The sequence below is a fragment of the Marmota flaviventris genome, chromosome 10 (genome assembly GCF_047511675.1).
Source record: "Marmota flaviventris isolate mMarFla1 chromosome 10, mMarFla1.hap1, whole genome shotgun sequence".
In the NCBI taxonomy this organism is placed as follows: Eukaryota; Metazoa; Chordata; class Mammalia; order Rodentia; family Sciuridae; genus Marmota; species Marmota flaviventris.
The window spans coordinates 23,194,030-23,207,244 of NC_092507.1; the positions used below are offsets into that span (position 1 = coordinate 23,194,030).

General features: G+C 61.0%; 1 protein-coding gene across 2 annotated transcripts; it reads left to right on the forward strand.

Moving 5' to 3' along the window:
- Positions 1-261: 261 nt before the first annotated feature.
- Tinagl1 (tubulointerstitial nephritis antigen like 1) lies at positions 262-9,897 on the forward strand. Of its 2 annotated transcripts, none has more exons than XM_027937574.2 (12): positions 262-355; positions 886-1,203; positions 2,265-2,328; positions 5,928-6,020; positions 6,167-6,281; positions 7,283-7,406; positions 7,483-7,633; positions 7,738-7,927; positions 8,036-8,081; positions 8,326-8,449; positions 9,225-9,270; positions 9,360-9,897. In XM_027937574.2, the coding sequence occupies exons 2-12, from the start codon at positions 894-896 to the stop codon at positions 9,498-9,500; spliced, it is 1,404 nt and encodes a 467-aa protein (XP_027793375.2). In that variant the 5' UTR covers positions 262-355; positions 886-893; the 3' UTR covers positions 9,501-9,897. The 2 variants fall into 2 exon arrangements, with proteins under 2 accessions (XP_027793375.2, XP_071473683.1); XM_071617582.1 differs by lacking the exon at positions 262-355 and adding an exon at positions 530-652.
- The last annotated feature ends 3,318 nt before the right edge of the window (positions 9,898-13,215 follow it).

The window sequence follows — 13,215 nt, forward strand, 5'->3', positions numbered from 1 at the left end:
CCTCGGCCCCATGGTAAGTCCTTCTTAATGTCAGACCGCAATCCTTTCTGCTTGATTTACAGTTCTACCTCCAAAAGGAATGACTTCCACTTGTCAAAATCTAAGGAGGATAACCTCAAGCTCCTTGTCCTTGGGCCTGTCCCCTCCCTGCGTTGCAAGCCCTGAGTTGTGGTCTGCTCCAGGTGCAAACGAGCTGGCTCCTCCCTCCCACAGCCGGGCGGCCCAGGAGGGCACGGCCGGCCGTGGGGCGGTACAAAAGGCGGTCCCGCCCCGTGCTCCTCACTTGACTTTGTGTCCGGCAGCGCGGAGCCAGGAGGCGGAGGGCAGCCCGGGCCCAGCCCACACCCCTCACCAGGTAGGGAGCTCCTCTGCTCAGAGGGCAGAGGGTGCAGACCGAGAAGGAGCTGAGAGAGGGACGGGCAGGCGGAGGGGCCAGACGGTGCCAGAGAGAGGCACAGTGGGGAGGGACCGGGGACACCGCGGGGAGTGGGGAGGGGTTGGGAAGGCTCGGAGTCAGGACCCAGGTCAGGGACAGGGAGGGGCCGAGGGACCTGGTGCAGGAGACAGGACCTGGGCGCGCAGGATGAGAGCCGCATGGGGGCCCCAAGAATGCCACCACCCCGTTTCCTGGTCCTCGGAGGTCCCTGTGCAGGTCAGGCAGGGGCTCCACTCCATGTCCAGGTCCCTCCCCAGCATAAGCCAAGTCACAAAGCCTTGGTTCCCCTGCCCTGCGGGTCCTGCCTGGGGACTTAGCAGCCAGGGTCCCCACCTGCCGCACCTCCTTGGTTTCGCAACTCCAGGAAGCGGGGTGGGGGTGACCCTTGGTGTGTCAGGGGCCTCTGATGCCACCGCCTCTGACCCTGCCCTCTGCCCTCTCCGGCCCAGGAGGCACCATGTGGCGCTGTCCCTCGGGGCTGCTGCTGTTGCTGCTGCTGGCTGGCCAGGGAGCCCTGGGCGCCCGGCGGGGTCGCTGGCGCCGGGAGCTGGCCCCGGGTCTCCACCTGCGGGGCATCCGGGACGCGGGCGGCCGGTACTGCCAGGAGCAGGACATGTGCTGCCGTGGCCGCGCTGACGACTGTGCCCTGCCCTACCTGGGCGCCACTTGTTACTGTGACCTCTTCTGCAACCGCACCGTCTCCGACTGCTGCCCTGACTTCTGGGACTTCTGCCTCGGCGTGCCGCCCCCCTTCCCTCCCATCCAAGGTGGGCACCAAGACGACCAAGAGGGCAGTCACCTTGTCAGCCCCAGGCTCAGCAAGCCGCAGGAGTAAGGCTGGTGCCTGGACATTTCTAGGGGAGGCTTTTCAGTGTCTGGGAAAGAGACCCTTCCCACAGGAGGGAAGTCCCTCTTGTGGTCTAACTTGACTCTCTCTAGTAAGACTGAAAGAGAAGCTGCCCCCCCCCCAAGGGAAGACAGCCTCCAGTCCTTTCTCCCAGTCCTGTCCAACTGGGGAAGGTGCTGGCCCGCCCCGCTGACTCACCCTTAGGCCGATAGAGCACACAGGGGTTGGCCAGGGTCACCTCAGCCAACTCTGCCTTTGCTCAGGATTCCATACCTCTGAGATAGGTCATACCTGGGAGGTGGGTCAGATCTCTTTCTGCCTTCAACCTTCGGCTTTCATCACGTCCTTTTCCATGCACTCAGGGTGCGGGGCCGTGGGGGCTCTGAGCAAGGAGGCTGCACACCGGGGTTGCTATCCCAAAGTGCTGTGTTATCTTAAGGGCATTGCTTGCCTTCTCTGGGCCTCACCATCCCCACCCCAATTCTATGCCCCAACTTATTTAAATGGCAAAGGATCCCAGGAATGTTGTGGCTGGCCTCCAAGTGAAGCAAGAGGGATTCGCGTTGGAGTCATTGAATAACTTCCCATGTAGAAGTTGGTGTGTGCCCCGGGAGATGTCTTTCCCCCGATCCCTGGGGCACTGGGTTTTGAACCCAGGGGTGCTCTGCCACTGAGCTACATCCCCGGCCTTTTTTAAATTTTTAATTTTGAGACAGAGTTTCACTAAGTTGCCCAGGCTGGCCTTGAACTTGCCATCCTCCTGCCTCAGCCTCCTGAATTGCTGGGATTTCAGGCGTGGGCCACAGCAACGGGCAGGGGATGTCTGAGTTATAGTTTGGCTTTAGTTTCCGGGGGAGTTGGGGTCGGCATGTGTGTATGTGAGAGGTGACCTGGGGGAGGGCGTCGAGGGCACCTACCCTCTGGGGACGTGGCCACCTCAGCGTTCTCTGTTTCCACTTCCCCTCTCTTTCCGTCCTCCAGGATGCGAGCACGGGGGGCGCATCTATCCAGTCTTTGGGACCTACTGGGACAACTGTAACCGCTGGTGAGTGAGTGGGACCTGGAGGGGCTGGGCTCATGAGCCTCGTGGCCAACAGACTTGGTTAAAACCCTATCCCTGTCCCCAGGTCCTGGGGACAGATCCTCTCCCCTCTCCGAGCCTCAGCTGCTCATCTGTAACGTGGGCATTTCAGCCGTGACCGCCCCTGCCAGCTCTCACCCTGGCATTCCAACACACTCCCAGGAGCAGTCGGCCATAGTGGCCGGGCCCAGGTGCCACCCCCAGTCCTTCCCGCCCTCCTGGCTTGGGCTGGGCCACCGCCCCTCCCAACGTTCTTGCTGTCCTGGGAGAGTCCGAGGAGGGGACGGGGACGCCAGGAAGGAAACCTCTGACTGCAGCATCCGCTGCCCTGGGCGGACGGGGTCAGGGATGGCTGGGCGGGCAGGCAGCCAGCCAGCTGCACGGGGCCGTCCCCGGAATGTGGCCCTCCGCTCCCGCTGCCCACCACCCCGGAGGAGGAGGAGGGGTCCCTAGCGGGAAGTGGGAAGGGTCCTGGGAAGTGAAGGCCACCCTGGAGAGGGGAGACGGGGCACTGGCTCCGCCCTGGCCTCTGCCTGGGTCTGGGAGGCCCCAGGGAGAAGGAGACTTTTTGGAATGCGCTGCACATAAGCTGTTTCCATGGCCTCCCGGGGTGAGGGGTGCCTGGGTCACAGGGGGTGCAGCACTCTGGGGTGTGCTCAGAAGCGGGAGGCAGGCCCCAGGACTCTGCGGGTCCTGGTGGGGTGGACACCGAGGGGGTTAACACTCTCCCTTGTCCCAGGTCCCCTCTGGAATGTTGGGACCTGCTGCCATCAGCCCTGTCTAGACCTGCTTGGGCAGCCCTGGGGCGCAGGAGGCAGGACAGGAGAGCGCTGACAGACCCCTGCCGGCCCCTCAGGACTGCTCAGGTGGTACGTTCCCAGCACCTCACACGGGCAGTGGGCGCCCTGCAGGCTGCCCGCACCTGGGGGGGGGAGCTGCCAGAGAGCCCAGCGGCTGCTGCCCGCTGCGCAGAGGGGACAGAGGACAAGGGCCGCCCTGCCCCCATGGACACCTCCAGCGCTCTGAGCTCTGAGCGCCACCCACTCGGCTCTGGCCTGGAGATCCAGCCATACTGGGGCTTGGCTCCCCTTGAGGCTCCTTATAAGGTGACATTGGAGGCGGGTGCCTCGGGCTGGCTTGGAAGGAGCAGCATCTTGTATCAGCAGAGTTAGGAGCTCGGAACAGCATCACCGAGTGCACAGCAGCCCACCCTCAGTCCACACCACGTCCCCACAGACCTACTGCGCCACAGGCACCATGCTGGGCCCACTAGGCGCAGCCAGAAAGTGACCCAACAGTCCTTGTCCCACAGGAGCTTCTAGGCTAATGGTGAAGGACATGGAAAAAACCCACAAATATATATAAAAATACAAGCTGCTCCAGGTGTTAGGGGGAAAGAGAGGATGACGGGGATCCTTGTGTAGGGTCAGAGGGAAGGAGGAAGGCGCTCTGAGGAAGGGACATTTCTACTGACCCCAAGGAGTGGGTAGGAGACAGACCAGCAGCCCTGGCCCAGGGAGGGGACGTGCTTGTGGGAAGGCTGGGAGCTAGGAGTGGCTCTAGGAGGTCAGCCACGTTCCACGGCCTCCCAGCTGGGCCGAGGAGCCCCGGGTGTCCCGAGTGTCACAGGAAGCCTCCTGGAGAGCCCACGGTCTGGCTCACTCTGCTCACAGGCCTCTGCTTCAGAGCAGGTGGGAGACGGGGCGGGGACAGCGAGGCAGGGACTTGGCCAGGAAGCCCTTGTCCAGGCCCAGGTGAGCGGTGAGGAGGGCCTGGAGCAGGTTGGCAGCAGCGGAGGGGCGAGGGTCCCCTGGGTGCCATCCCCAGAGCCTGCTGACGGGGACTGCGAGGGACACGGCTGACCCTGCAGCCTTTGGATCTGAGCAGCTGGGTGCTGTGTTCTGAGCTGAGGATCCTGGGAGGAGCGGCCGGGGGAAGGCCATTTGGCTATTTTAAATCCGAGATGCCTTTGCTCATCCCGAGGTGTCAGGAGGTCAGCTGGATGTGAGTCTGAAGCCCAGGAGGAGGGGGGCTGGGGTTCCTGTGAGAACAATCATAGTCCAGAACAATTCCGAGCACCTAGGCGGGCCAGCCCTGGGCTAAGTACTTTACGATCTGTTACTTAATCCCTGGAAAGTAGACTATTATTATCCTGCTTTACAGACAGGACCCTGAGGGAGAGAGTTTAAATAACTTTCCTAAATTCACACAAGGAGGCGGTGAGGATTGGAACCCAGGATTGGAACCCCAGAATCTGCTCACTCTTAGCCCCCTCACTGTACCGCCTCCGTCTCTCGGTCACTCAACAAGTATTTATTGGGTGCCCGCTATGAGCTGGGTTTAATTTTCCTAGTCTCTGAAGATGCCAACCAATACCTGCCCCCAAGGGTCTTAGGAAATGGGTACAAACCATGTCAGCTGTAGGGTGTCAGGGTTGGTGACCTGCCAAGGTAAACAGAAAGACAGGGAAGAGGGACAGGAAGTATGGAGGATGCTGAATTGTAAGGTAGGGTGACCAGGTTGGGCCCAATGGTGCACACCTGTAATCCCAGCAGCTGGAGAGGCTGAGGCAGGAGGATCGCGAGTTCAAAGCCAGCCTCAGCAAAAGCGAGGCTCTAAGCAACTCAGTGAGACCCTGTCTCTAAATACAATTTGAAATCGGGCTGGGGATGTGGCTCAGTGGCTGAGTGCCCCTGAGTTCAAGCCCTAGTACCTCCCCCAGACAAAAAAAAAAAAAGATAGGGTGGCCAGAGGAGGCTTCCCTGAGAAGGAGACATTTGACTGAAGATTTGGGGAAAATGAGAGTGGGCCATGGGGAGGTGGGAGGAAGGGCAGCTCAAAGGCCCTGAGGCAGGAGTGGGTGCTGTGTGAGCATTCAGCCTCGCTGGAGCCTTGGAGGGAGGGGGTCAGAGAAGGGACAAGGGGACAGATGGTGCAGGCCTTGTCGTCACCTGAGGACTTTGGCTCGTGTTCTGTGATGTGAAGCCAATGGAGGGTTTGGGCAGAGGCACGGCATGAGTTAGGTTTAGCAGGATGGCTCTGTGGCTGTGTTAAAAATATCCCGGGGGGGACGTCGGGTAACAGGGCAGGTTAAGGAACAATGAGGCCGAGTGGTAATCCCGGGGAGAGCGGGGGGCGGGGGCTGCTGGACAGGTGGTTTGGAATCCGGTGTGTGTTCAAGGTAGACGGAGGATTGGCCCATGGCTGGATCCCAGGCGGGAGGGCGTCAAGGACTCCCGGGAAGGGTGAGCTGGGCGCTGTGACAAGTAAGGTCAGGATTTGGGTTGTGGAATGTTAGTCTGGGCTGCTGGCAGGTGCCCACTGGGTGTGGAGTGGCAGTGAGGCCCGTGGCTCTGGAGATCAGGCAGTGAGCTGGGCAGTGGCCACAAACTTGAGAACTGTGAACTCGAAGTTGGCACCGAAGCCACCAGGCCGGGTGGGAGTGTCTGAGGGTTCTCCCACGGTGGCCGGTACCGAATCCCAGGCCCACGTTGACCCGGAGGCCGCGTCCCTGCAGAGTCCCCAGCTCCCCACTCACTCTCCTTCCCTCCTGTCCTTGTCAGCACCTGCCAGGAGAAGGGGCAGTGGGAGTGTGACCAGGAGCCGTGCCTGGTGGACCTGGACGCGATCAACGCCATCAACCAGGGCAACTACGGGTAGGAGCCTGCACGTCCCCCGGCAGGTACCGGTGCTCCGCCGAGATGCACACCGAGGCGGGCACACGGCACCCCTCTGGCCAGTAGGCACCCCTCCCCTCAACGTGAGGGGAGGCCTCTGAGTCCCTCCGTCCCCTCTCCTTCAGGTGGCAGGCTGGGAACCACAGTGCCTTCTGGGGCATGACGCTGGATGAGGGCATTCGCTACCGCCTGGGCACCATCCGCCCATCTTCCTCTGTCATGAACATGAACGAGATCTATGTAAGTCCACCCTTGCCTGCAGTGCCAATCTGCAATCTGCAAGCTCCTACAAGGGCTCAGACTTGTCCCCTATTATCAGGCTGTGTGTCCCTAGGTAGATCACTGCCCTCTCTGGGCCTTTGTTGCCTGCTTATAACCAGATGTGCTGCGCGAGAGGTGCTGGGCTCAGAGCTGAGCTGTGTGGTCCCAGCTTGGTCCCTCCTGCCTCCTCAGCCTGGGAAAAATGTTGTTGGATCCAACAGAGCTGGGCCAGGGCCCCAGCGGCCAGGAGGTCACCTTGGTATTTTAGGAAAGGAAGGACTGACGCTCTTCCAGCTCTGGCCAGAGAGCAGCAATTCTTGGAACAAATGCGGACTCAGCAGAACCCCTAGGGAGGAGGGGGTTTCTCCTTCCCACCAGTGGGACCCTCTGGGGGAGGGAGAAAGCAGCAGGGCTGGGCTGGAGCACACCCGGAGGGTCGGTCCATCAGCAGCAGGCAGGGGAGATACAGGGGCTGGCCCTTCCTGCAGAGAGACCTTGGCCCAAGGCTGGGGTGACCAGCCCCTACCACCCCTGCCTTACTTCTGCGGGCCTCTGGTTATTTTCTGCCTGGTGCTGTTTGTCTTGGCCGCCTGCCTGGTCACGGGACGCCGCTGCTTCTTCCCTCCCCTGCCCTCTGGGGCTTGGAGGCCAAGGCCCTGCAGGAAGGCGGGTGTGGTAGATCAGAAGGGGCAGAAGGAAAGGGCAGGGGTGGGCAATGGAAAGTGGGCGACCCCGGTGGGGCCACATCCCCGGTCCGGCCTCGGCACCTCACCTGTAAAGCGGCACGGAGGCGCTAATGGCGCCTGGTTCTTCCACTCTCCTTGGAGGTGGAGGCGGCTGGAGTCTCATGCCACAGGAGGCCCTGGCTCCAACTGCGGAAGGAAGGCCCCGGATTCTTGGTGGTCCTCCAACACCACAGTGCTCCTGAGGGACAGGCCACGCCAGGGCAGGCAGCAGACAGGGCCACCTTTGCCTTGCAGACGGTGCTAAACCCAGGGGAGGTGCTGCCCGCGGCCTTCGAGGCCTCCGAGAAGTGGCCCAATCTGATCCACGAGCCGCTGGACCAGGGCAACTGCGCAGGCTCCTGGGCCTTCTCCACGGCGGGTGAGTCTGAGGGCAGGGCTAGCCCTGGGGAAGGCGAGCCAGGGCCTGGCCCTGACGGCCCCTCTGCTTCCCCCAGCTGTGGCCTCTGATCGGGTCTCAATCCATTCTCTGGGACACATGACGCCAGTCTTGTCGCCCCAGAACCTGCTGTCCTGTGACACCCACCACCAGCAAGGCTGCCGCGGTGGGCATCTGGACGGTGCCTGGTGGTTCCTCCGACGTCGAGGGTATGCAGCGAGGGGCTGGCGGGGGAGTGGGCAAGGCACCTGTGGGCAGGGCCTGGGCCATGCGCACCACATCACTGACCCTGTTCCCTTCTGCTGTCTCCCAGGGTTGTGTCTGACCACTGCTATCCGTTCTCGGGTCGTGAGCGGGATGAGGCTGGTCCTGCGCCCCCCTGCATGATGCACAGCCGGGCCATGGGTCGGGGTAAGCGCCAGGCCACTGCCCGCTGCCCCAATAGCCATGTCCATGCCAATGACATCTACCAGGTCACTCCTGCCTACCGCCTGGGCTCCAATGTAAGTCTGCACACGGGTGAGGGGGCAGAGGCAGGAGAGCTGGGGGGTGACCAGAGGCCAGAGTCTCACTCTTGATGGGGGCTCTCCTGCCCCATCTCCTCCCTCCAGGAGCAGGAGATCATGAAGGAACTGATGGAGAATGGCCCCGTCCAAGGTGAGTGTTCTCTGCCCTGGCTCCAGAAGCTGGTGTCTGCTCGAGGCTAGGTACGGTGGCCCAGGAGGTCTCTACGGCACTGAGCAGCAAGTGCAGTGAGGCCAGGCGTGAGGCTTGTCCCCTCCTCACAGGCAGGCCCCGGATGGAGTCTTGCAGGGTGAGGTCCCGGTGTCTGGGCACATGGAACAGCAGCAGGTCCTACACTGGAGGACTAAGTGGGGCCTCCCTTGATCTCTGCCCACAGCGCTCATGGAGGTTCACGAGGACTTCTTCCTGTACCAGGGTGGTATCTACAGCCACACGCCCGTGAGCCTGAGCAGACCCGAGCAGTATCGCCGACACGGGACCCACTCGGTCAAGATCACAGGGTGAGAGATTCGTGGGCAGAGGGAGACTGGGGGCAGCAGGGCTTGCACTGGGGACCTGCTTTGAGTCCTTGTGACCTCTACCAAGTCAGGACTGCTTCCCGTGCTTCAAAAGGAGGAAAACGAGGCTCAGGAAGAGGAGGCGCTTGCTCTGAGTCACAGGGAGAGTGGGGAGCTTTTAAGAGCTCTAGAAACCATTCCTTCCTTAGACAGTGATAAAATAGCCCTGGGGACAAAACGACAGACAAGGTTTCAAGAGTTGCTCAGCTTCTCTCACCTCAGCACCTGTCCCAGCTCTGGCAGGCACAGGAATCAGGGCAGGTCACTCCCCCAGACCTCAGTTTCCCCCTCTGATACCACAGGAGAAGGTGGGATCACCCATTTCAGTACTCAATGAAAGGTCCACTAAAGGAGTGTGTTTGCAGGGAGTCTGGGGCCTCTACGGTGCCCACACCCTCCAGGTCTTTTCCTCCAGTCCCTGGTAGGTACCCCTCTTTGGCTGCAAGGGAAGACAGGCAGATATGTGAGGTCCCACCATGTGGGGCCCTGGAGGACCAGATCCACGTTTGCTTCTTTTGTCTCCCCCTTCCCCTATACCCTTGGTGTCTCCCCCACACTGAGCATGGGCACACAGACTCAGAGATGGGGGACGGGGCTGAGGGGATGCAGAGAGGGACAGAGAGTCCCCAAGTCCTAAGAGTGTTGCTCAAAAAGCAAAAAGGGTTCCCGCCCCCGAGAGAGGGCCAATCAGCGCCCTTGCCCTTCCCCTCTCTGCCAGGTGGGGAGAGGAGCGGCTGCCAGACGGAAGGACGCTCAAATACTGGGTGAGTCCCGCCGCCCCCCGACTGCTGCCTCTCCCCTGCTCCCTCTTCGCCCTCTCCCCTCCCCTCCTCACCGCACTTCTTATTCCCAGACCGCGGCCAACTCATGGGGCCCCTCCTGGGGTGAGAGGGGCCACTTTCGTATCGTGCGAGGCGCCAACGAATGTGACATCGAGAGCTTCGTGCTGGGCGTCTGGGGCCGCGTGGGCATGGAGGACATGGGTCATCACTGAAGTTTCGGGCACTAAGCCAGGCCCGGCCCTGGGGTCCCCATGGGGCGGCCGGCAGAAGAGCCCCCAGCTCGCCCTCGGGCGGCCCCTGGCGCAGGCGGGCGCCTGGTGCTAATCCCCGCGCGGAGCCTGATCTGCTGACGCAGCGCCCGGCCTGGGAGCCCGGGCAGGCGAGGCTGGCGAGCCCCCAGACCTCCCAGCGGGGATGAGGCAGGGCCTGGCGCGGCAGGAGGGGGCCTGTAGACCCTGGGCCCCTGGCACTCCAGCCCAGACCACGGAAGCCAGGACACCGCCAATCTCCAGCCCCACTACCCCACCCCACTCCTGTATTCTTGTTTTTCAAAGATATTTATTTTTCTTTTCACTGTTTTAAAATAAAACCAAAGTATGGATGACTACAGTATCTCGACCCTCCAGGGTGGAATGCCTGGCCAGCGTTGGGATGGGACTTAGCCAGAGGGCAGAAAGGACTGCCTGAGCCCTGGCTGGTTGGTCGGGTGGGTGGAGTGGACATCTTAGTCTCCTTTCAGTCCTGATCGTCAGTGCCCTGGGCAGTGACCCACTGGGAGGCCGGAGAGGGATGGCATGGCCTTTGGCCCCCAGGAATATGGAGACCGTGGGAACCACCTTTCAGACGCTGACTCAGCCCTGCCTGTAGGGGCAGCCAGCCCACCAATCAGCAGAGCTGGCACCAGGGCCCAACGGGCAAGGGGGGCCCAGCCCCACAGTGCTGGGACCTCTGTCTCTGCAGATCATCTTCTCTAAGCCACCAAGGCAGGGGGCTCTCGCCTTCCCTCCTCCTGGGTCAAGCTCAGCCTGCCTAGGCGCCCTCTTAGCCCCCCACCTCCCCAGGCTCCCAGTGCCCTCAAAATACACCCCGACCTCTGCCTGACTCTCAGGACCTGCCAACCACTGTGCGGCACCAGTGTCTTTACCCTGTGCCCAGACAGCTCCAGCGTCCCCACTGCTCCTCAGATGGTGAGAACACGTGTGGACCGCCAGGCGCCGCACTCTGCTGCTCCCCAGTCCAGATGCCCTTCCATGCCACCTCCCAGGCCCACTCCTATTTCTGTCAATTCCAGGTTCCCTCATTCAAGCAGTCGCCTACTAGGTACTGTCCTGTGGGGGACTATTGACAGAGGCCATCTGCTGTACATCCTCCCCAAGCCACCCCAAATCCACAGGCATGGATCAGACACCCCTTCCTGCCACAGAGCAGCCGTCTGCCCTCGACTTCATGTTCCACTCATCGGGGTGTCCACCTGCCTCCCCCACTGTGCCTCCTGAGGGCAGTACAGTGGGTCCTGGTCCCCAAGCGGGCTGCCCTGGTATAAGAGCCATTTCGGTTTGTGGAATGACTGAGTGGCTGTGACCCATCTTTTCCTCCAGTTACTTCCCGCCCAAGACTGCGGCAGCCTGGTCCCTCGAGCACAGATGCCAGCTGCGCCCTTCCTTTCCTGGAGCCCAGGACCCTGGGCCTGGGGACGGGGTGGGGCGTCCCCAAGTGCAGGGTGGAAAGGCAGGTGGCCGAGTCACGGCCTCACTGCGGGCAGGTGGCGGGGGTCCTCCTCCAGGGGCCCTGGCAGCCCCTCTGCGCCGGCGGGCCGCCTCCCCCGGGCCGGCGGGCATCACCTGAAAGGAATGCGGGGCGCGCGATAAGCGGCCGCCTTTGTCTCGCTTCCTGTTGGCCAGGACGTCCCGAGCCGGCTCCCCTGGCCCGCCCACTCGTCCCCAAGGATCCCGGCCGGCCGCGGCCTTGGGACGACTCCGGTGCAGGGGCCGAGGAGGGCCACCCCCTCCGCGCCTTCGGCTCCAGGACGCGCCCCGCTGGAAAAATCCCCCTCGGGGGCCTTGGGCCGGGGCCAGGCTGGAATTTTCTACGCGGACCTCGGGCGGAAGCTGCGGGGCGGGGAGGGAGCAGGGGCGCGGCGGTCCCGGCTGCGACGCCCGCCCGGCCCTGCGCTGCGCCGCGCCCGCCCGCCCGCTCCTCTCCGGCAGGCAGCGCCGAGGCCGCCGAGGCCTTGGCAGGTGCCGCGTGTCCTCGGCGGGCCGCCCCGGTGCTCGGAGGCCGATGATGGACGTGTGGTCGCGAAGAGTGAGGCAAACCTCAGGCGTCCCCAGCCGCATTCCTGACTGCCCTAGAGTCAGCCAATAAGGAAACCCTGGCACTCTGGTCTCCTGCTGTGTGTCCCGGAGCTAATTCCCTCCTTCTCTGGGCCTAGGGCACCGGTCCTGAGACAAACCTGGCTTTGAATCTCTGCAGTGTGACCCAGATCGTTCATGGGGTGACTCTATTCACCTCCCTCCTGGGATTGGGGGGCGATTAAATGACAAAGCACCTAAGCATTTAGCTCTGTGCTTGGGGCTTTTTAAAAGCTCAATAAATAGTAACAGCTCTGATCATTTCAGGGGATTGGACTTGGTCAAGTAAGTTTTCATAATGAGCTAAACATTTAGGAAGAGCTTGGCTACAGGTTTCTGCCAACGTTATTGTTCTGAATACTTTATGCATATAATCTTGTTTAAGCCTTGAAAGTTTTCTTTATTAGGAACAGAAGTTTAGTGGTTGAGACAGGATGCAGACCCAGGTCATTTAAATCCTCATAGTCATCAGCTCTTTACTAATGGAACTTAAGATTGATAATCATAGCCTAATGCCCCTCCCCAAGACCTTTCCCTGACTGACAAACTCTTATTCACCCTTCAAAACCCAGCTCAAATGTCCCACCTCTGGAAACGCTTTATTGGCACCCATCTTCTTGACCTCTAGGGACCCTGGCATACCATAGAGGGAGTGCCTGTTTAAAATTTCTCAAGGAGCCTGGCATGGTGGCCCATACCTGTAATCCTAGTAGCTCAGGAGGCTGAGGCAGGAGGATTTGAGTTGAAAGCCAGCCTCAGCAATTTAGTGAGGCCCTAAGCAACTTAGCAAGACCCAGTCTGAAAATACATTATTTTAAAAAGGGGTGGGGAATGTGGCTCAGTGGTTAAGCATCCCTGGGTTCAATCCACAATATAATAAGATAAAATAAAATAAAATAAAACTCTCCCGCAAAAGAATGGGCAGAATTTTTTCCCCTGAGCCTCATCCTTTCCTAGCTACCGAATATCCCACTTGGGCATTAATTCTGGTCTCCTGTTGGGCCCTGCAGGGTCCCAAAGCACCTGACTCTATTCTCCCAGGGGCTGCAAAGTCACCTCACCAGTGCGATGCCTCACATCTTCCTGGTATCTTGCCAAGCCCCATCCCTGCCTGGCGCCCATGAAGGGAAAGGAATCCATGTCCCCTGAGCCTGCAGCCGGCCAGGCCGCAGGCCAAGTGCTCCACACGTCAGCTCGCTCCCATTACTCACTCCTCTGTGGGGAAGTGCATCTCAGGAATACCCAATGCCACCAGCAAGGTGGCTTGGAGAGCCCTGGAGGGGTGGACTTCCAGACAACGCGGAGGGCTGGTGGGCAGGCACAGCTGGAACCAGGGTGCCCAGTCCTGCCAGGACGTGGTCTCTCTGCCTCTCCCTCTCCCTCTTCCTGTCTCTCTAGATTTGTCTGCTGCGAGGAAAGTCACGTGGCCAATGATGGGAGCCTCAGCACAGCCATTTTCTGGGGAGTCTGCTGATTAACATGGCTCTGGTCAGTGTCCACTTGTTGGCCAGTCGCTGTGCCCAAGGTCAAGATCATGGAAATCATGATGGCCCTTGTGGAATCAGTGTCTGGAGGA

What these genes read in the sequence shown, in the direction of transcription:
- Tinagl1 (XM_071617582.1), top strand. Translation starts at nt 595, where the DNA reads ATGGGGGCCCCAAGAATGCCACCACCCCGTTTCCTGGTCCTCGGAGGT. An exon ending in TGAACATGAACGAGATCTAT is followed by an intron (nt 6,282 to 7,282) that starts GTAAGTCCACCC and finishes TTTGCCTTGCAG; the next exon opens with ACGGTGCTAAACCCAGGGGA. An exon ending in CTGGGCCTTCTCCACGGCGG is followed by an intron (nt 7,407 to 7,482) that starts GTGAGTCTGAGG and finishes TGCTTCCCCCAG; the next exon opens with CTGTGGCCTCTGATCGGGTC.